The sequence below is a fragment of the Lonchura striata genome, chromosome 1 (genome assembly GCF_050655825.1).
Source record: "Lonchura striata isolate lonStrDom1 chromosome 1, ASM5065582v1, whole genome shotgun sequence".
NCBI classification, from domain to species: Eukaryota; Metazoa; Chordata; class Aves; order Passeriformes; family Estrildidae; genus Lonchura; species Lonchura striata.
Window position 1 is genome coordinate 94,449,590 of NC_140703.1, and position 22,592 is coordinate 94,472,181.

The 22,592-nt window shown below is 39.9% G+C and overlaps 1 protein-coding gene across 3 annotated transcripts in view; it reads right to left on the reverse strand.

Moving 5' to 3' along the window:
• Nucleotides 1–22,592, reverse strand: part of NAXD (NAD(P)HX dehydratase) — a 51,225-nt gene that overhangs the window by 12,919 nt on the left and 15,714 nt on the right. For all 3 annotated transcript variants that reach the window (XR_014956362.1, XM_021545608.3, XM_077781579.2), the window contains 4 exons: nt 15,098–15,206; nt 908–958; nt 725–829; nt 257–377 (listed from right to left, as the gene is read on the reverse strand). Coding sequence is in view for 2 of the 3 variants with exons in the window: in XM_021545608.3 (XP_021401283.1) it covers nt 257–377; nt 725–829; nt 908–958; nt 15,098–15,206 (386 nt within the window). In the remaining variant the exon portion in view is untranslated. The remainder of the gene's footprint in view (nt 1–256; nt 378–724; nt 830–907; nt 959–15,097; nt 15,207–22,592) is intronic.

Genomic DNA, 22,592 nt, shown 5'->3' on the forward strand with positions numbered 1-22,592 from the left:
TTTCTCAATACCCATGTAATGTAAAATATAACATCTATAAATGCAAAATAAAATCAGCAATTTTTTTTCAGTAAATAAATTTAGGTGCACTATTAAAATAATAATTTACACAAATCATCTAAAGGTGAGCTGAAAAGGCAGCAATCCCTCTAATCTTCAGGGGAATATTGCCAATTGCTATACACTCGACTGGACTATGACTGAAAGCAAACAGAACAGAACAATCACGTTGCTGAAAGCAGAATGCTTCACTTACCCTTCTCTCCATCTGAAATAAGATCTCTTTCTCCCTTTTGCACAACTGTCAAATTCCCCATGGCTTGGCTGAGTCTTAGTACACATCCATGATGATCACTATTGTCTACAGGGTCTCTAAGCTACAACACAAGAATTCCATAAACAGTACATATTTTGCTACTAGAACAACATATTCTAACACATGCTACTTACATATGCATAGGGGAAAAAAAAGCAATATCATCAGTATATATTTTTCTCTGATTTTTTTTTCTATAGCCACTGTAATGTTAAAAAATGCATGGCAATAGATCTTCTTTAAAAAAGAGCTCAGTTTAAGAATATGCATTGCTGTGGCAATGATCCCATGGAATAACAACCCAGAAAGTGTTTCTTTCACATACAAGAAATAGCACATAATATTTAAGCCAGTAATAAGTTATTTATTTTCAAGGACAAAAACACTAAAATTGCAAATACAGCTCACCATGGCTTCATACAGTCTACTGAACTCCATGTAGTTTGGAGTAAGAATAGCTCGCTGGTAGCCTTGAATAAGAGACGGCTGCTGGGAAATGAGCCATAGTCCATCCTGGAAAACATAGTAAGAACATTTACTGAAAAGATTCTTAAATGCAAAACCACTGACTAAAATAAAGAAAATACTTACTGCATCAATAATTATAGGAATTCCTTTCACTTTCGATTTCTCTATAATACCCTGCAAAAAATGCAGATACTTTTAAGAGGCTTGTTAATTTAGATGTTGTAAGATCCAAACCAAATGTATACAATAAATTTGACCATGCAAGTTGTTTTTACAAAGTGATAGAAAAAGATCTGTTATATTCTGCAAACTAATGTAAAAGATTTTCACATCAGCAGGTAATTTTACAGTCACAATGTTTTCTCCCTGGTTTAAGTGTCTACAGAGTTGGTATGTGTATGGGGTACTCATTGCAAGGTTTTGGGAGGGAGAAGATGGGCTACAGGGCTTCTCCAAGAAGCTGCTGGAAGCTTCCCTCATGTCCAACAGAGCCAATACCAGCCAGCTCCAAGACAGTCCTGCCACTGGCCAAGCCAGTGACGGTGATGGGATCACAGGTTTAAAAACAGGATAAAGTCACCACTGCGGCCAGAGAAGAGAGGAGTGAGAATATGTGAAAGCTGCAGCCCTGCAGACACGCAGGTCAGTGAAGGAGGAAGAGGAGGTGCTCCAGGCTCTGGAGCAGAGATTCCCCTGCAGCCTGTGGTGCTGTTCACAGTGAGGCAGCTCTGCCCCTGCAGCCCATGGAAACCCACGAGGAAGCAGAGCAGGTGGATGCCCAAAGGAGGCTGTGACCCCATGGAAAGCGTGCACTGAAACAGGCTCCTGGCAGGACCTGTGCCCCATGGAGAGAGGAGCCCACAGTGGAGCAGGCTGTTCCTGAAGGACTGCACCCCGTGGGAAGGACCCATCTTGGAGCAGTTTGTGAAGAACTGCAGTCCATGGGAAGTCTGGAGAACTGGAGAAGTTTGTGGAGGGCTGTCTCTTGTTGGAGGGACCCCATGGTGGAAGAGGGGAAGAAGAATATAACAGAACTTCCCCCGAGTAAAGAGCAGCAGACACAATATGTGATGAACTGACCAGCATACCCATTTCCTGACCTCCTGCACCATTGACAGCAGGGAAATTAATAATTTTGGAGGCAAAATAAGCTGGGGAAGAAGGGAGGGGTGGAGGGAAGGTTTTTCACCACTTGGTTTTATTTCTCATTATCCTAATCTGATTTAATTTGTTATAAAACTCAATTATTATTTCCCCAAGTTGAGACTGTTGCACATACTTTCACAGTAACTGGTGAATGACCTCTCCTGCCCTTACCTTAACCTATGAGTCTTTTGTTGTATTTTCTCTCCCCTGTCCAGCTGAGGAGGGGAGTGATAGAGAGGCTTTGATGGGCATGTGGCATTCAGCCAGGGTCAACCCACCACAGTAAGCAAACAAACAAGCAATCTCACCCACTCTGTCTGCTGTAGGAGGCATGTAATGCCAACACAAATCATACATAGTAAACATACATCTTCAATTAAAATAAAACCAGAAAAATCCCAGTGAGTACTGCCTTGATAGAAATCTACCAATAACTATAATAACTGACTTCAGTTGCTTTGCTGCTGACAGCCCCACTGCAGTATTAGTTTATATACAAACATCTGAGACAAGCAGTACATATGATGTCATTTCACCTGTGGGTCTGGAGGTTTTATGCTTTGAAAGCAAAACAAAGGTAGCCCAGAAAACAGAGCATTTGTAGAAGTGTTCTTTTCAACAAGCAGCATCTCTGAGCAGACTGTCTGCCCTTGTTCTCTCTCCTAAGCCAGCAGCAGCAATGACTGATCCTCAGGCTTTTTAATGAACAGTGGCCAACAGTCATGTTTTTTTCACTGTTGGTTATTACCAACTCATCTTTGAAGCTAGAGGGTTTATCTTTTTTCTGTATAAGATAACAGAGCATGGGATCCTTCCAAGTGTTTAATTAATTTTGAATGTTATTAAGCTCTTCAGATTAGCTATCATATAGCACTGAGCTTCACATGTTAGCAAGGCATGATGTAAGGAATACGGAAGCCATTTTTAATTAATGTTCAGGGTATTGAACTTCTCTATTTTCTTGTATAGTGGTCAAAATAAACACCACCCACCTTGCTCCCTGTAAATTATTACATATGACATACACATATCCTCACAAACATTACTACCTGACTCGAATTTTTCCAATACCAATGTTTCCATTGGTATTTCCCTTCCATTTTCTTTGTCAGGCACTGTTTGCAGTTTGGAAGCAGGAGACTACCCACTGCTCCAAGCCTGAGGACTTGTCTCAACACACAGCTGTGGCTACAGCAGAAGCTACTAGAGAACAGAAACCTTTCCAACAGAGACTTGCACAGCTTTGGCTGTGTATCAGACTGCCAGCTGCCCACCTCCTTTGAGATCCCTAGGGAACACCACATACTTATACTCAGCTACTTGAACAATTTTGAACCAATTGCAAGTTTTACACAACTCTTCCGGTTCAGCTACTGCTAAATTATTCAAATTTATTAGTAAATATACTTAACAGCTGTGTGAGGATGGAGTCTTAAAACATACCTAGAATTAACTGTGGCATTATGAAAACCAGAGTAGTTTATCATCAAAGCTTTCAAGAAATGTATCAGAGAGTAATTTCTTATTTCATTCATGTTAATCTGCACAGATATGCACAGCTGTTTTCCTTCACAGAAGCTGCACTGCTTTGCTCCCGCTGTGTTAAGTTCATTAACAATTATGTTTAACTTGGTTCACTTTGTAACAATAAAACAAGGCTGTGGATCTAGCAACCAGATTTTGTTTTGCTGTTTGTATGTTCTTTGTATAAGTGCATGTTATAGATCCAACAGCCCAATTATTTTTGAATTATACTAAGCTCTTCTGACTAGATATCATAGGGCACTGAGACCCAGACCTCAGCAAGATCATCCTCCCCCAATCTTCGAAGGTACAAATACCTTTTGCTGCAACCTGGTTTTCTAACTGGTTATAATTAGAATATTTTTGTATATTGGCAGCTTCACCAAACTCCTTCAGTACACTTTAAATGATTACTGCTCCACTTCCCACTAATATGAATCACCAATTTATTCTAGTATGTCAACTTCAGTAAACCAGTCTTTCATGACACTTGATGTTCTTAAACTAAAAAAGATTTCCCCAACAGTCAGTATAGAAGCCTGAAGGAAGACACCAAATCTCTTATCCTTCCAAACTGTTCTCTTAAATGCATTATAAGCAATCAAGGAAATGAATTTTGCCAAAATTCTGTTCCCAAAGAAGCTGAAGTTTGGCTGTTGCTGTTTGGCCCTTTTTCATGTTTCCTCGTAACTGTCATCTTGGCTACTGGAATGTCTCGCTCTCTTCTAAATAAGCAATCCTGAAGATCCACGGTATACCAAAAGAATGTATGTATAAGATTAAAAAAAAGTGGAAGTTACAAAGCATGACAGTGTATCTACAGCTAAATAGCATCTGGAAGGCCAGATTACTGGTAAACTTTAGAGAAATAAGGCATTTCTTTCCTACTCATGTTTTGAGTTCCTACCTCTCTAGCACATCCTCCACAATACTGAAACATTTGAGCTCTACTCCAAAGAAAAATTTCATCTTGCTAAGTAAAACCACTGGGCAAGCAAATCTTATTGTGTACTAAGTCTCTGAGGTATCAATTTCTAATCTAACATACTGAATGATCTTTGCTTGTTCTTCCTCTCCTTATAAAACAAATAATTGGGGGGTACAAAGTTGTCTTATTTAGAAAGATTTTTACTTTTAAATTGCCAAACAATAATAAAGGCCTCCATCTCAATCATTTTCCTTTCCTCTTCCTTCATTAAACCAAGAGAGAAACTGCTTGGAGATAGACAAGGAACCTCACAGAGGAAGTTCTGGGGAGGTAAGGGGTGATATCAAAATTAATAAACCAGTAAAGATCAGGCAACCCCCCCTAAGACACATTTGAAAGACACCACATTCACAGAAGAACCTCTGCTTCCTACTGATTCTGGACAGGACCACTGGAGAGCAGCTCATCCCATGCAGCTGAGACACCTCCTTTAGGGTGGGATGAACAGCCAACAGACATACCTGTCTCTCCTCAGCTATCACAGGGGGTGCAGAGACACTTTACTGCTTTATTTTTAGACACCAAGAATTAGGAGAGATTAAGCCCACTTTTAAACACCTTATTTCCGCAAATATTGTATTTAAAAAAAAGTAAATATTGCATTAACAGGAGTTTATTGCAATAATGGCAACACCCTCTATGCAGAGTATGAGCAAAAATCAATTTTCAGCTGTATTTTTACCTTGGTATTTGGCATGGACTTTTTTTTGGTTAATACCTGTAGATACAGAAGAACCTTCACTGTTAACTGCCCAACTGATACAGCTCAGGCTAACTCTGCTTTCACACCAAAACCTATTTAACAGTTCTTGATAGAATTCTATATATGAGCAGAAAACATCTGTTCAGTTTTATCCAATATAACAATTATTTCCATGGGAAAGGATTTAGAAGAGAACATTGACAATTAAAAGTATTAAGAAATGTCACTAAGACAAAAGCTGAAATCAAAACACCACTGACAAGTGAACATCAACACATACAGATAACAATGATAAGCTCAAGACATCATCCCTTCCCTTCAAACAGCATTTTGAATATTAAGGATTTGAGGAGTCTAGGTCCAGGATAGCCCAGCGAACAAACTTTCTGTGCACAGAATGTATTATAGTACAACAGTGCTGGTTCAGCTTGGAGCAAGGCAGGAGAACTTCCTTCAGTTTACTCCTAAGCCCTCAAGGACGTCCAAAACTGAAGCACTGAACTCACAAGGCAATCTTGGCACGAGTCACAGAGAGAGAGGACAATGATGAGAAGAAGAGGATGATGCACTGCTGTCACCCAACCTTACGACCTACAGCCACACTGTGTAGCTAAGATATCAAAGACTGAAACTTAGATCCTTTCTCTGCAATTCTGCCAGGGCCAAAACTCAGTCTCTTACCTTTCATATTGAGTCTTAATAATGGGGTTGGGGCAATCACTTGCTAGAGATATTATTCTTTGTATCAGCTGGCTAAATACTTGGTAGTCCTCTGAAACAGTGATTCAACATTTGCATGAGAAAAGGGAAAGAGGTGTCAACCCCCTATTATTAAAATCAGTGATGATTAACCGTACTGCAAGACTGCAGTATTCATGCTAGAACAAATCTGTAGCAGGAGTTTCCTCTCCTAATAACAAAACCAAATCTGAAGCTTCTTATCCTCAATAAGGCAAAGAGGAAACTACCTGGGATTCACACTTCCCACAAAGATGCTCTATGGGACAAACTCTCTCACAGTTATTATAATTTGTTAGCAGAACCAAATACTTGACATTTAGAATTGCCCAAAATAGTATTTCAGTCACTGCAATTTTGGTGGTGATGGTTGAGAGGAAAAAAGCCAGAGAGGGTAAAATTAACCTGAATCTACTCCTACTCTATTCTTGAAATACACTATTTCCTGAAAAAAATATTTTTCTTTGACTCATTATTCAGGACTTCTACGCAAGCAGCCTACTCAGTAAGAACTGAAAAAGAACCTGTGTCACAGTAGTAACCATTGGTCTATCTGAGGACAGGTAACTCTTTACTGTTATTTCAAAAATGTAAAAAGTAAGGATGAAAAATTGATGTGTTTTCATTATTTTTTATTATCATGGAAACTATTCCCTTAAATGCAATGCATTTATTGTAGTAGAAATCTGTTTCCTGTCCCAACTTTCACATGGGAATTTTAAAACAGATTTCCAAACCCAAATTCCAAACTTTAAAAGAAACCCAAAAGACAAAGCTGAAACATGAAATATGCAAAACCACCAAAACAAAACCAGAACACACCAACCAGCACACTTCCCCTAAAAATCCTGAAACACAAAACCCCCAACACACTGATACCTGTACAACACACACACAAATGAAGAATTATTCAGGCTGGAAAGGACTGCAGGAGGGAGAAGCCTGAGGGAACAAATGGACAGGATACTGCTGAGAGAGGACACAGCAATGCAGAAAAGCATGATGATATTTAACCATTTGATAGCCTGCAGCTGTGCTGTGAAACACAAGATTCACCTGCACTGTACTAACATGGACATCCAGGACTCCTGCACACTTCCACAAGTATTATGGAAAAGGGAATGGGGCTGAGATGAGCCACTTGTAAGAAACCGCCACGTGGAGAATAGTGGGGAACACGTGAGGGAGGAATAAATTGCTATGGAGTTCCTGAGTACAAGCAAAGGATTCCTTATCAGCAATTGAAGTTTCAGAGAGCAGCCACCCTGAGGCCCCAGGGGCAGAGAACAGGTGGTGCTCCCTCAGCCAGTGCCCACAGTCTCTTGGAAAGAAATCCTGCAGTCCACAAGCCAGCAATAACACCCATCCTATTTCTGCTGCCTACATGCAACAGCATAAAAGCTGGCTCTCCACAGATCCACAGAAAAGACAATTATGTAGGTTTGCCACACGTAAGTCAGACATACTTTTCAGCTTTTTTAATTAGATGTGGATTAGCAGAAGAATGCCTGCAGTGACTTTTAATATATTAGTATTTTTATCACTACTTATTTTCTTCCTCATGAGCCAGTTCAGCTACAGAAAACTTTGGCATTTGGTGTTTACAAAGGGAAGAATCAGGAAATTAGAGCCAGTCATTTAATTATAAGATTGAATTTTAATGAAATGAACAGAAATCCAGACTAGCAGAATATATAAAGCAACGTATATCCCACAACAGTAATTAATTTTCACATTGCTATTTTTCTACCTAGCAAAGGAAAGATTGCTTTACTTGACATCAGCAAAAACCACTGCATTTCCTTAGTCCCTTCAAGAGTCATGTCTTGACCCACTCTCAGGAAAGGTCTTACTCATGTTCTCAAAAAGAAACTCAAGCCTTAACATGCCATAGTAATGGACAGTATCGAGCAAAGTGACATCCAGACATTTTAGGAAGCAGTGCCTTCAACCTACTGAAAGTGTACTCCACTGCAACCTGCAAACACTGAGTATGTTATTACACACCCTGGTTAGGTAAAGACATGCAAATGTGCATAACGTGGCACTGGGAGTGGCAGTCTCTTTTACAAAGAACCCTCTCCTGAAAGCTAGGATCAAAATGTTGAAACGTCACCTATAATTGCTTATATTTTCTGCATGGATGCTCCTCATCCAGCAATCCTCAATGTATGATTTTGTCTGAAACAGGGTGATAAAATTAAAAAGAGCCAAAATTTTCCTGTAAATGCTGCAGTTCAAAGCATTTCCACACATCCTCCTCCCCAAGGTGACCGGGAGGAACAAATAAGTTCCACCCAACACGCTGCAAATCGATTCCTACAAATAGACACTGAAAGCCCTAGGAAGCATTTCTGCCTTGCTTGCTTCAAGTCTGGATAAATGCAGAGTTAGCAGGGACTCAGCTGCAATAGAGGTCAGGATGCAGCTCTCTGGTGGAGATGCCTGGAAAATGGGCTTGGCAAGCAGGAATTTGTAATATTGCACAGCTAGAAGTAGGCAATATCCCAGGCACAGGCTGTGCTCAAGGCTACAGTCCTAGCTGGCAGGGGAGAAAAGCTTCCCTTAATATATTCTATTTGATGCAAGAAGTTTGAAAAACATTAAGAATGGAGTTGTACTGTTTGAGATTCTTCCCATTAGCGCGTATTTTCAGAAATTTCAAACTGGTTTTAGGCTTTTATTGACTTGCTGATCAAAATGTGCAGTTGTCTCTTAAATGTGCTTTTATTAATTCCTGCAAACTGATCCAAAGATTCATCCTCTTTTCAAAATTCAGCAAAGACAATGAAAATCTCTCTTTCTGGACAATATGTATATATAAAAATCACCTTTACCTAGCCTAATCGCCTGAGTTTTACTTTATGTATTTCTGTATGCATACCTGTCACTAACTCATTAATCTCTCCACTAAGCCCTCAAACCTCATGCAAGGAATGACCACCACTTGTGAAGGAAGAGTCACCTAATAGAGACGAATATGCCTGCTCTGGAACAAATAGGTTCTTCATCTCATGGTTTATGCTCCATTCAATTTAAGTTGGTCTTTTGTCTTTTAACTGTAGTACCACACGCTAAACCCTGTTTTCCAAAACAGATTTTCAGGTGCACAGCAAAATGTTTCACTTAAGCCAGGCAGAGTGTGATAAGAGTAACCCCTCTACACCATCAGGCTCATTAAGTGCTTTGGGAGATGTTAGAAGCTGTTAGAATTCACAAAGCTGGAGACACTGTAGATGGCAGCTAATCAAAATTGCTCTATTCTACATTAAAAAAAAAAGAAAATTATTCATTTGTAGATTCCTTCTTTGAATTCAAGTTAGATCACTTGCCTTCAGCACTGAAGAAAACTGCAAGTAACAGTTTCTTAGTATCAGCTTCAATCACATGCTAAATTCCTGAAGAGGTGATATAAGCCAAAGTAATGCCTGAACACAATAAGAAAAAAGAAAAAACCTCCGAAATACTGTCCTAGTTATGAAAAAACTCAGAGCACTCCTTTTTGCCTGTGCTGCTCCAAAATCATGGTCAGCCAGAGACCATTTCAGAAGCTGCATTTATACATACATTTCAGCCCTAAACAAATGAACATCCACTTTTAAATATTAATCTTTTTTGCTGCAATCCAAAGTATAAATATCTTCATCAGAATAAATAAAAGCACTATTTTTTCTCATGCATTCATAAACATTCACTTAATGTTTGCACTCACAATGAAAACTCTACAAGCTTTCCAATTTATAGCTGATTATGTTAACTAGATTTGGCATAAGATATTAATGGTCAGCTGTTGGCACTTCGCCTTAAATAAACATAAACTTAAAATGAACTTGTCATGCTTAAGATGAACTTAATGAACTGAATTTATCACTGCCAATTTATTTTTACGGTTTCTAGCTGAATGAGCTCAGAAAGAGTTGAAAAGATATTCAATACCAGTGTTTTGCTGACAAATGCTTTTGAGCATCAAAATCAAGTTAACAATATAAGCCTACATGCAGAAAGAAAATAAATATCCCACTTCCCTGTGAATGACTTTCAAGATCCATTATACATATTAGAAATAAATTCTGTTTGCAAGCTGCATAAACCTGTATTTAAGGTACTGTTAGCATATATTCAAACACTATTTTTCTAATCAAGACATCTGGGAGGAAGCCACAGAATACTAATAGTTCTTAGCTCAAGCAGCAGTAGTTTCTTGGCATAACCAAGAAGGTATCTCTGCCTTGAGCTGGTGTTCCCAAGCTTCATCCACACCAGTAACACCCCCACAAAGACCTGCACCCTAACCCAGCAACTGCCCCACCTGAGGTGATGACATCCACAAGTTCTGAGTCTCATCAGGCCCTTTGAAAGCAATAAAGCTTGGCTAGCTGGAGATCAGCTTTTCACTGGATTCTGTCTGTGATATGTGCATCAATGCTGGGCCCTGGGGGAAGGCTGACAGCACACACATTCTCACAGAGAGGGCACACACATCCCACTGGGTTTTGCCCTTGCAGTACTCAAAACACAAAGTTCCAGCTACCTCACCTCCTCCTAGCTGAGAGCTAAGAAGAGAAAGAGGCATATCCTGCTACTTCAGTTCCTTAAGAACTGCTGAATCCTCACAGCAAGAACCTACAAAGGGTATAAACAGGGAGGGAGCAAATGCACGACACATGCTAGAGCAGAAGTTTCTGGAAAATAATTCTGCTCATTGGAGTTGCCATGAGCAGTGACTCCAAACAAGAATACAATCTGTTGGTTCGTATTTGTACATGGTGGTAGGTACCACAGGCAATACTAATCTGGCACCTGCAAAATTCACCTGGGACACTTCTCAGGTGCCTTGCACCTGTGGTACAAATGGAACTGGGAGGGCTACTTAGATATCAAGAGGAAAATCCTTTTCAAGGCCCACAGTGACAGATTCAACTCTAACAGACCTATATGCTAACAACAGGTGGCCCTGTATTCTGCAGTGCTCTTGATCTTGCAAAAAAGTAGTGCAGATAGTGTACTGAAACACGTGGTCCCATTCTCACAACTTATTAGGGCTGTGAAGTGTTGCCTAAATCTTGAATGCATGAGGCTTGAAAGGGGGAAAATAATCCAACTAACCAAACACAGAAAGGCTGATGCCTCGGTCAACGTGGAACTGAGAATCCACCCATCTGAAAATTTCAAATGGCTTCTCTCTGGGCACACCTGATGGAGATAATTCGTGACAAGGGCCCAAACCTCTCTCATCATGTAGATGTTAACTACACCCAAGACATTTTAACACAACCTTAAGATGATGTCACAAGGGGTGGAAAATGAGATTCTGAAATTTATATCCAAGAGATAGCAGAGATCTTTAAGGGCAGAAGGAAGCACTGCAGGACAAGAGGGCTGAGGGAAGAAAAACAGCAACAGCAATAGGCACAAATGGCAGCTAGGCAGGGCCTCAGCCAAAAGAAAACCCAGGCTGGTAGTCCTGACATGTTCTGGAAGCTAAAACAAAGACTGAGAATTGAGCAAGAGGAACAAGCATATGGCTTGAGAACCCAGTCGATTTCATCGTGTAATCTGAGTTACACAGAGCTGTTCTTGCCATTAATCATTACCTCTCTCCTACAGGAGGAAAGCAAGCTTGCTCTGCTGAAAACTCCATTCTGACCCAGAAGTCTGGAAGACCAGGGTCCAGGACTGGGTGCTGCCACTTCAAGGACAGAGGCAAGGAACAGAGTGACAAGCAAGGAAAATCCCATCACAGAAGAGTTCAGTTAAGGAGAGGGCTCTTCGTAACCATGAATGCTTGTCTCTGTGATCCCTACAGTAACTGCTATTCCAGCAGCAATCCTGTATCAGTCCATCTGGCCCCAAAGCCAGAAGGAATAGGGGAAAGGAGATGACAAGAGGATGGAAACTGATGAAGGACATACATAGCTCAGCCTGTAACTGCCTCTCTGCTAGGTGGCAGCAGAATGCAGAACATCTGGAGCATGAGGCTCTCCCAGGAGGCTATGCAAGGAACATTGTTATTATTAACAAAGTCATCTCTGAAGCTGTGTTCATCACCGTGCAGCAGAGGAACCTGGCTCTCTCACACACCCAAGAAACAGCTCTTGATGGTACAGGCAGAAATTTCCCTACTTCCAAGCTTCTCCCAGAAAGAAAATCAGATCAGAGTAAAGCCAGAAGCACAAACACACATGCAACAGCTGAATGAAGTAAATTGTGATTGGCATATATGATAGGGATGCAACACTGCTGCTGTGTGAAAAGAAGGAGAATATCTAACAGCTTTGGAAATATGCTGCTTCTAAGCAGAGGACAGTCACTGGGATCTTGGCCTTGCTTACACATAGCAGCTATGTGTAAGCTCTTTCTCAGCAGGCTAAGCCACCAGCAGCAGCACTCCAACTGAGCTGAACTCCATGAAATAACATACTGGTATCACTGGCCAGAATCAGTCATGGACAATGAAAGGAATAAACAGATGGCCTGATGTTCCCAACAAGAAAGCTGACATCATAGCCAACCTTCACACCAGATGTGGTAACAGCATTTCAAAGATTTGAAGTAGTATGGGGAGCAGAAATGTTTCAATCTGCACACTCCAGAGCTGAGATTTGGAGCAGAAATGTTCAAATGTTCTTTTTGCTCTTTTCTCTTGAAGAGAAGCTGCTTGGACTTCTTATTTGCTTTGGAATTGTAAGGTTTAACCAGGCTGAGACTAGAATTGCCACATCTGCAAGGGATCCAGATGTACAGCTATCAGGACACAACAAATGCTTTCTTTAGGAGAATCTTCTGAAGCTGCAGCTCCTGGTGTCACAAGCCCATGGCCAGAAAACTGACAGAGCATCAGCTCCAAGCAACTGAGTAACAGCATGTGAGGGTCTCTGGCACAGACCCACACAAGTGCCTTATAAAAGGATGATAAAACTTGCAGAGCAGCCTTCTTGTAACAGGACTTGTAAATGGAATTACATCCAAATCCACAAAATTGCAGGAAGCCAGTAAATATATATTCAAAGACTATCACAATGCTCAAGGAAAAAGAAATCAAATCAAAGGAAACCGATCACAAGGTGGGTTTTTTTAAATCAGGCTGTTGAAAGGAGCTCAAATGCCACAGTGAGCAGTGCAGGCATTAAGAATGAGGGAGGCAGGTGACATACTAAAGATGCTGAGGAAGCAAAGCATTCTTTGATCTGGAGATGATGCACCATCTGGTCAAGAAGCACTCAAGCTATTCCACAACAAAACACTGTCTCTTGGCCATATACCAGAAATTGAAGGTTACAGCACTAGTAATTAATTTCTTAATTTCTCAATGCTCAGAAGAGAGAAGCAGCCCAAACACATGACTGTTTGGAAAAGCACATTAATTGGAAATGTGCTGGCACAATACTGACAAGAACTGACATAAAAACAGCTTTAGAGAGATGCCAGAACACAATGCCTCAGCACCTTAATGGACAGAAGGAGGCAGAGGGGAAGCTCTATCTCACCATCACCAGCACAAAACCCTGACCAGAAAGCAGACACTCACCTACCTCCCAGCCCGGCGTTCATACGACACACGCCACAGTTAGCTTAAAGGGAAACCAGAAAACTTTATACCAAGCCAGCCTCCTATAAAAGTTTAAAATAGCAAGACTATCACCTTTTGTTTTTTTTCTTGCCACCTAAAATTCGCTATTGAAGCACGAGGGAGACCCAGCACAGAGAAGCACCAGTCTCCCTCAGACAGGCAGCCAGGGTTCTCTTGCCCCCAGTGGCACGTTAATAACCTCAACAGTGGGTAACTAATGCACACTTACACAACTACAGTGCAGACAAAGAACTTGAGCTTTAATGTGACTTGAAATTAATAAGGCCAGATCCACAGCTCATATGAATGTGCCCTGAGATTTTAGCATGAAGTAACTTTCAAGTGCCTTGTCTTTATTGGCTGGGTTTGTTTCTTTAACTCTAAGCTGGCTTACACAGGACAGCCAGACTGAAGTAAAAGTATGCTTGTAATTCACTAGGAAAGCAATATTATTTTTAGCAATGAGAAAAAAAGACTATCAAGAAATCTTCCAGATACTTCTGTAGTACAGATAAGCACATAAACCCTGGATGGAATTCTGATATAACAGACATTTGTCTTAGATATTCTAGATTAATTCTTATTTGCTTTTGTTTAAAGTTGTTTTCCTTTAGGAAAAAAACCCAAAGTTATTTTTTTAGCCAAAAAAAATGGAATTTGTCTCAGATATTTTTCTTGTTAAAAAAAAATCTGAAAATAATGTTTTTTAAAAAAATAAAATAAGTTTAAATTTTTCACTCATAATACAATTTGATTTCTTCATCAGCTGTAATAAATTTATATTCTTTATTTTCCAATCTCTATTACTTTTGCACCTCTGTATCATAATATATAAATTTTCCTTCAAAAAAAAATTAAAGAAGCAAGAAACTCCAATAGCAACTTTCTCTAACAAAATCCTAGCAAAACTACCATTCATAGTTTTCAAGGTATTCTAAACATTTGGATAATGTGGTCTCCAGTCTCTTGCCTATTCTGTTTCATGATATCACTGTGTAACTGTCAACATTTCTGTAAATTATATTAATTCCACTTGTTAGTGCCACTGATTAATTCAGTAATACTGGTCAGTCAGGAAAAAAATTAAATGGTACAAAATTAGATTGATACTAGACTGAAAGACACACTTCAAACAGTTGGCAGTAATACAAAACATCATTGAGAAGATGGTTTAAGTACATATTATTTAAAAAGACTATTTATTCTCCTGTTTTAGCTCTCCACCAAGGCTTGACAGAAAATATGATTATCTCTTTATTCAAAGCAGAATCTGCAACATCTTATAATGAAGAGTATTATTTCTTATTGCAAGAGGTCACAATCCCTGTTCTTTAGTGCACCTTAGAAACTCAAATCCATATTTATGTACTTACAGTACTGGTGCTTTGTACCTAAGAAAACATAGAGCCTTTTATTTAGATATACCAACACTTATTTCTTAACTAGTGACTTTCACAAGCTAAACAAAAGCAAATCAGAACAACCCTACAAGTGCCTAAAATTCAGACTGAATATGAAGACCCACAGACAGAAACTGTAATTCTCAACACCATAACAAGAACATTTGTGTAATGGTGTAAGATAGAGGAATGGTTAATAAAATTCAACATAAAGACATAGGATAAAATATCGGTATCACATTACCTTAGCATTCTCAAGCAGAACTTCATCTCTACCTAAGCCAGGTCCTATGACAACCGAGTGCAGCCGTGGTAACCACTTTTCCACCTCATGGACAGCATTGGGACTATCACTACAAGGAAGTGTGAAAAAAAATAATAAAGAGAAGTTTAAAAAGGCTTAATTTTAGTATTCTCAGAAACTGAGTTCAAGATGCAAGATAGAGGTACTTCCTATCTTGAGTGTCAGGCAATTTTATCCTCCTAACTATAAAGAACCTTGTGACACAGAAAATATAGAATGGTTGTCCAAATAGCTAAAATGAAAAATTGCTCTCAATTCATTCTTTAGGAGAGACCACATAAAAATGAGCAAGTAACTGCAAGTATCCACTACAGCTGTTACAAAATAAAAAAATAAAATCCAAGGAGGAAACCAACAATTTTTAGAGTCTGTCACGATTCCCTATGTAATGCTTTTCTGCAGAGGTTATACTTTGGAGAGAAATCCACCATCTCACAGGTATATACTGCAGCTTGCTGGAAATTATGCAATTGTTTATTGCCCTACATGGCAGAATGATAAATCTACTCATACGCTTCTTTGTCAGTTGCTTCATAAGAATTTGTTCCAACTGAATTACAGTCAAATTGTCCCCTTTCCCCAAAAGGCAACAGGAGAAACAAGCTATTTAGTATGGGCATTATCTGCTTGTAGTGCTTAAAATTTCTATGGCATTCTGGTTTTTGTCTACATTGGGAAAATCATGAGAAAATTCACTGCCAAATATAGCTGCCACAATACAGCATTCAGCCACTGACCAGAAGTGTTTATTTTGTTCTGATCAGTTTTGTTGTGTAAATAGGTCAGAATATTTTGAAAGCACTGCCCAGCATTTGCAGTTAATCCTTACTGACAGTAGTATGGAGTGAAAATTTAGCCTCCCTCCCCCCATCTCTGACATTAGTGACAACAATAAATGAACATCTTAACTGAAGCTCCCTGTAGGCTGAGCGAGGGGGTACTGCCTCACAGTATTGCTCAGATTATTGTAAGCTTGCAATACTCCAACAAAGCTGTATTATTACAGACGAAAGCCGCTGCATGTTTTTCATAACCAACAGCTGTCCTGATGGGATGCAGCACTTGGGAACAAGTGTTTAGGTTGTGTCTGGCAGAATCAGCAAATTCCACAATGATTTCTGCAAGTGCCAGGCAGCAGCCCAAAGCTTTTGCAGCTGCAGGGAGCGAGGCATCCCACTCAAGGGCACAGGGATGCGGTGCCTGGCCGCAGCCCAGCGACCCCTCGGCTGACAAGAGCTGCCTCAGAAAGCCCAGGGGTGCCCTGTGCTGACACCACAAAACAGCTCTGTCAAAACAAGGCTGCTGGGTGGGAGTGATGACCCTGCAAGGGCAAGGGAGACAGTGAACATGGCAGGACATTGCTGTCCCTGGAGCAGTCCCTGTTTCAGCAAGCTGAACTTCCACTTCAGCACTGCAGCTCCCTCCCTCCTCCTCTACCTCGCACAGAAACCATAGCAGCTCAGGAACTGTTAAACAGCTCACTTTTCTTTGTATTTATCTCTGTACATCACCTATCAGTTTATGATGTAGATAGAGGCTGGAAATAAAAATTATTCAAGAAATAGCTAAAGCATTATTAAAAAAAAAAAAAAGACAGGACTTTAATATGTGGTAGGTTGAACATGTGAAAAACTGCCTGCAAACCAAACTCTAATAAAACATCATCATTTCTGAATGCAGTCCACTCTTCTATGTTCACATACTGAACTTCTTTTATCTTTGAAGAGCAATATATATCTCAATATCTATTTCTCAAATAAATATGTCTATATACCATGTAATTCTAAGAATACTGCAACTTCTAGATATATAAGGATATCTGGATTTGACATACCTTTGGATAGTAGAAATCAAATACATTTAAAAAAAGCTTAATTAAACATAAGCTAAGAATAGATTAATAGATAGTATCATAAATGTTCTGCTCTTCTACAAATATCTTATGCAAATAATCTAACCATAAAAAAGTTTGTCAATTTATTTCTATTCAGGATTGAAATAAGGTAATTTTGTCTAAAACTCAATTGATAATGCGCACTTTTCAAAACAAAGCCATCTCTTGGGAAATAAACAGTCCAATATTAAGCCACTCCTGCACACTTTGCCTCTGGTAATAACAAAAATCTACTGTGGAGCTCTTCATCTTCAAAGCATTTTACAAACATTATGTTCGACGCTTTTGCAATGTCACATCAAGAAGCAACCCAAGATGTGAAGGGTCAAGAGATTAAAAATGGTGCTAATGACTACTACATTGCAAAATCAGCTATAAAACTATGCTGTAAATAACTGATGGATTTTGAATCTTCATAAAGGAAGCAGAAAAATACTGTCTCACAACAGCACCATGCCAGCTTCACTTCAGGACAGTGGATGTTCACAATAGCTGTGCTATGCAGCTACAGACACTGTACCAATACTCTGCATCTACAGCTGCTCTGTGAGTGGAAGGGCTATTGTGTTATCTACAGTTTATGAGTTTATGTCCACACATGTATATCAAACCAGTAGCATTTTAAAGCTGATAGGGTACAAATGATCAACAAGCAGCAGGGGTAAACCTTGAATGCTCCTGAACACAGGATTTAGCACAAAGGCAGAAATTCCTCAAGCTCTGACCAGCTACTGTCTACATACAATCCTTGAACATACCCAGAAAAGTTCTCACTCTGAGATCAGATGGCCTCTGCACTCTCAGGCTCCAAAACAGACAAAGCTCAACCTGCCTGTTGGGCACAGTTCCTGGACCATGGTAGTTCCTCGTCAGTGGGAAAAGTGGCTGGGAGAGGCTAGTTGGCATGGGTCAAAATCCTTGCTAAGGATCGTCTGGCTAATTTGCCTGTATGTATAATTGTGCCTGGGTACTGAGGAATAAATATTTCTTGGCAGTATTTAGTCTGTCATTACAGAAAAAGTCAATGCATGTTCTTGGTTGCCTGTGGATCAAAACCAGACAAAAATGTCTTTGGAATAAAACTCCTTTGGAGGCACCAGCACAGCATGCCATGTCAGGTGCTCAGCTGCTCACTGTGTACTACGCTCACACAAAGAACAGAGTTAGCCTCCTTTGTCACTTCATGCCAACTTCTCTGCTTGGTTACTAACCTGATCTCAAACCTCTACTCTACTTATCACCTCCACTGCCCAAGACATTGAAACAACTGAAATTAGCACTGTATTTAAAAAAAAAACAACACCTCTCTAGAAAGAGACGAGGTATGAAGAAGACTTCCCCTTGATCAAAAGAGATGTGATCTTCAAGCTTTGAGAGAAACAAATCCAGTAAGCAAGAATCACTATTGCCTTTAGAGATGCAGAACCATATGACATCCAACTTAATTTTTTTCCAAAAGAGATATCACAAATGCAACACCCCCATTCTAAAGCACAAAGCTAGTAATAATATAAAGAGGAGTAAGAAACTCTCATAAGGAGAGGACAAAACAGTATTTCAATTTCTGAGAAGGGGGCAAAAACCTTTGAGAAATAATTTGATTAAATAAAAATCTGGGTTTTTCCAAAATAAAGCATGCTTTTTGGAAGTCTATAGGGCAACACTTTGGGAACTAGTCTGGCTTTCCTCTAATACAAAAATACAAACTCTGCACCATGGACATACACAATAGGAATAACTGGGAAGCTGACTCCTACCAGTAACACCTGTAAACAAGGAGAGTGAACTACAATATCATTGTGCAGATGTGTGCAAAATCAGAATCTAGTGACAAAGCACATCAGGGAATAAATGGGGAATGAACAAATCTTCAACAGCTCCCTCCAGCTAATCACTGAGGTGTTCATCAGATGTCATTCTGATGAAAATCTAGATTATTACAATTCAGTTGTTCAAGCAACTAAGCAACACCCCTCCAAACTCCCAAACACTTCCTCAAAAGTTCAGCTTGTCTGCAAAACCACCAATAAACCTCTGACTGCACACATTAAAGAACTATCACAGTGTAAACACATAAATAACAACTGCAAGACAACAGAATAATTAATAAGAAAAACTGAAGGAGCTTCTGTGTCATATCTGTGAAGCTGCGCAGGTAAGAAAGAGTCTAAAGCTAATGTCAGCAATTAGGGAATCAGCTTCACCAATTGTCCATTAGTCAGATCTAAACAAACAAGCAAGCAGACAGAGGGGGTTACATGGAGGCACACAAGGGAAAAGGACACCAGAGATGGGATCTGATCAATTTTCCTTGGCTGTTAATGAGATGTAAGGGGAGGCTGAGATGACTGATGATCTCTTGGTAAGGCAGACACAGCACCTTTATCATTTGCTGTCCCTGAAGCGGCTGGGTAGACAGGACCAAGGTATGGTGTTCAGTATCTTGCATGTTTATCTTTTTCCTCTTTTCTCTGCTTCCAGAATGTATTGAGGAAAGTACTGTCCATGGCAAAATAGACAAGGATTCTTCATGCTAAACGTCACTGAGTCTCTAAAGTGCTGAGGACACATTTTCTTTGTAAATTATTAGTGGCTTTAGGCAACTTTTGCCACATAACCTCATGAAGTTCCATGAATGCAAGGTGCTGCACCTGGATTGGGCCAGTTCTAGATATGAGTACAGACTGGGAGAAGCCATTGGGGGCAGCCTTGAAGTGAAGAGCTAATAAAGCAGGAAGAACTAAGTTAAGCTTTTTGTTCTTCAGAACTCTTCTGTATTTCACTATGGCACAATAAAAATTGTCCTAAAACACAGTTTTGTAGATCTTTATCTTACAGAAAGCTTGATGTAATAACCTTTCCAAAAACAAACAAAAGCTCCTAACATGAAAAAAACAAACCAAAAATCCCCAACAAGCACCAAAGATGGTGGCTACTGCCCTAATATGATCCACAGGTCCTAAGCATCTTCTAGAGCTGTTTGTAACAGATATCTGACAGGTGCCATCTGCTTGAAAGTCTGCTCTAGGTCACTGCCCAGAGTGGGGGGACACTTGACAGCTAGGACCTGAATCACCACTCCCATCCTCAGCTCTCTAAAGAAATAAAATATTGTTGTATGCTGAATTTTATTCAAAGACTGGCTTTTACCCAATGATCAAAAGCCACCAAGCAACAGCTTTAAATAATCATAGAAAGCTCTAAACACAGCAGCTTTTCCCATTCAGGATGAATGACAGTTTCTGTCACTGCTTTCTAGGGGAGGGAAAGGAACAAGAGATAAGGTGCAGCCTTGTCAAATTTTACATGGAAACAAGAAAATGTGAAGCAAAGTCAGCAAGGGTATAACCAGGAGCTACAGAAATAGTAGATAAGCATGAATGACAGCACAAACAGGAGGCAGCAGGACTGCAGCTCTTCACATGGGTCTTAGGCAGAGCTGGTACCTCCTCAGCAATCAGCAATGTGGTTTGGACCCCAGAAAATGCCAATCAATGACATCTCCTGCTAGAGAAGAACACGGGACAAAAGCAAGACTGCTGTCATGCGATTGACTATATGGCTCCTCACTGGAGAGTACATTATTCAAATTCTGCTCCTCATCTGTACACACTTGGTATGACTGAGGCAACTCCAAATGCATTAAAATGTACCTCTGCACAAGTCTGTTTATGCAAACTCAGACAAAGCCACACTAAGGGGGCAGTTTCATAGCAAACCTACAGACATCTTCAAAGATGGGAAAAAGTTTCTGATCTGAGGATGAAAGAGTTTCAGTTTTGTTTGTCCAAACACTGCAGGTAATTATAATTAATGTGAATCAAACGTTAGACTGCTGACAATTGGAACTTCCATGTAATACAATACATCAAAAGAGCCAAAGATGGGACATAATGCGTAGCTCTAGAACTGAAATAATTCTCTCAGAAAAATAATTGCTACCAATTGTGGTAAAACTTGGGTGAGGTTTTTATTTGAAACTGGGAAAATTAGATAGGACGTGAAATTATTCTGGAAAGGATGGGTCAAAGGAATAAAAAGTAAACTCAAACAATGCGAAAAAAAAAAAAAAGAGGTTGAGCATAAAATTAAACTAATTCTCTATTCTAAGAATGGCTGTATTTGCCAATGTTTAAATCATCTTTCTTGTAAATTAATGCCAAATTTCCGAAGCCAAGGGCTTCAGGCAGCCTCTTTCAGTTCCATGAATAGAACTGGAAATAATAGCAGCTTCTTCTAGAGAAGCTCATTGAGCTTTTTATCAACTCTTGTGTCTCTCACCAAGCACCTCAGTCAGGTGGAGCAAATAGCAGAGACAACACACGGGCATGAAGCTGTCTGGATGCAATTAGAGAACAAAGAGAAATACATTTATTATATTAGAATTAGCATATTAAAATGCCCCCCCAAAATGTTCAGAAGACAAAACGGGTCATTTTCATCTAACAAGCTATTTAAATCTTTAAACTGTGTACAATCTGTAAACATTGGATAGACAATACATATTTTCCAGCTACAATTTGATTAAATAACAGGGAAGAAAATGAAAGAGAAATAAAGACCTTAATGAGAGAGCGATTGAATTCTATTCAAATTAAGTCTTCTTTTCCAGACATCGAGTAAGTTAATTTAGACACCAGAAGTGAACCTGGTAGGCTTCTTCTATAAGCAGCAGCAAGAACAGCAACCCATTATCCAGGAGAAGCGGGGGTGTCACAAGCTCATAGGAAGAGACTGCTCTTAACGTGCAGATATCAGAGCCTTTACTTGCTCCCTACCCTACCCTAAAGGCAGTAAAAGCTTCAATGACTTATTGAGGCAAACATTTAGAAAAAAAATGCCATATTTACCATATCACCGTTTCATTGCTTTTTTTTTTTTTTCATAATGACAATGACTGAAAGTGTTTTCCATAGCTGCTACTTGGACACCAGACTCTCACTTGGGTATCAGACGTTCTGCTACATTAGGAATTGGGTGGACACACACTAGAGGCATTGGAGCTAGCAACAGCCTCTCTAACAATGAACCCAAATGCACCACACAAATGGGATCACCTCTCTTAAGCACAGCAGAGCCTCTTGGCATCCTGTGAGAGAGTCCCAAAGAACAAGAAGCTGTTGCCTGACTATTTTCTGAGATTTTTCACCCAGACATGACTACAGCGCTGAAGGTCAACCTTATCTAGCCTTGTAAAGATACTGCTATGAACAAAACAGCCTGGCTAGGACACTTGGCTCAAACTAAGTACTGACATTGAATTGTTAATTAGCTAATTGCTCCTGGGAATCACCTACCCCCCCACCCTCACTACCATTCTAGGACTGGGATGCAAAATAGGGAGACCAGTGGAATCATGGGAGGGGGTTTTGGGGATGAAAACACCCCTAAATGGAAGGCTGGGCACAGTGGAGGGGGCTGGATGGGTGTGCTGGTTGGGGAAAAGGGAACCCCATCCCTAGTCTGTGTTTGACCTGTCACCATAACTGCAGAGGACCGGACTGGACTGGGCCATGGGAAGCAGGCACAAAGGAGCACACA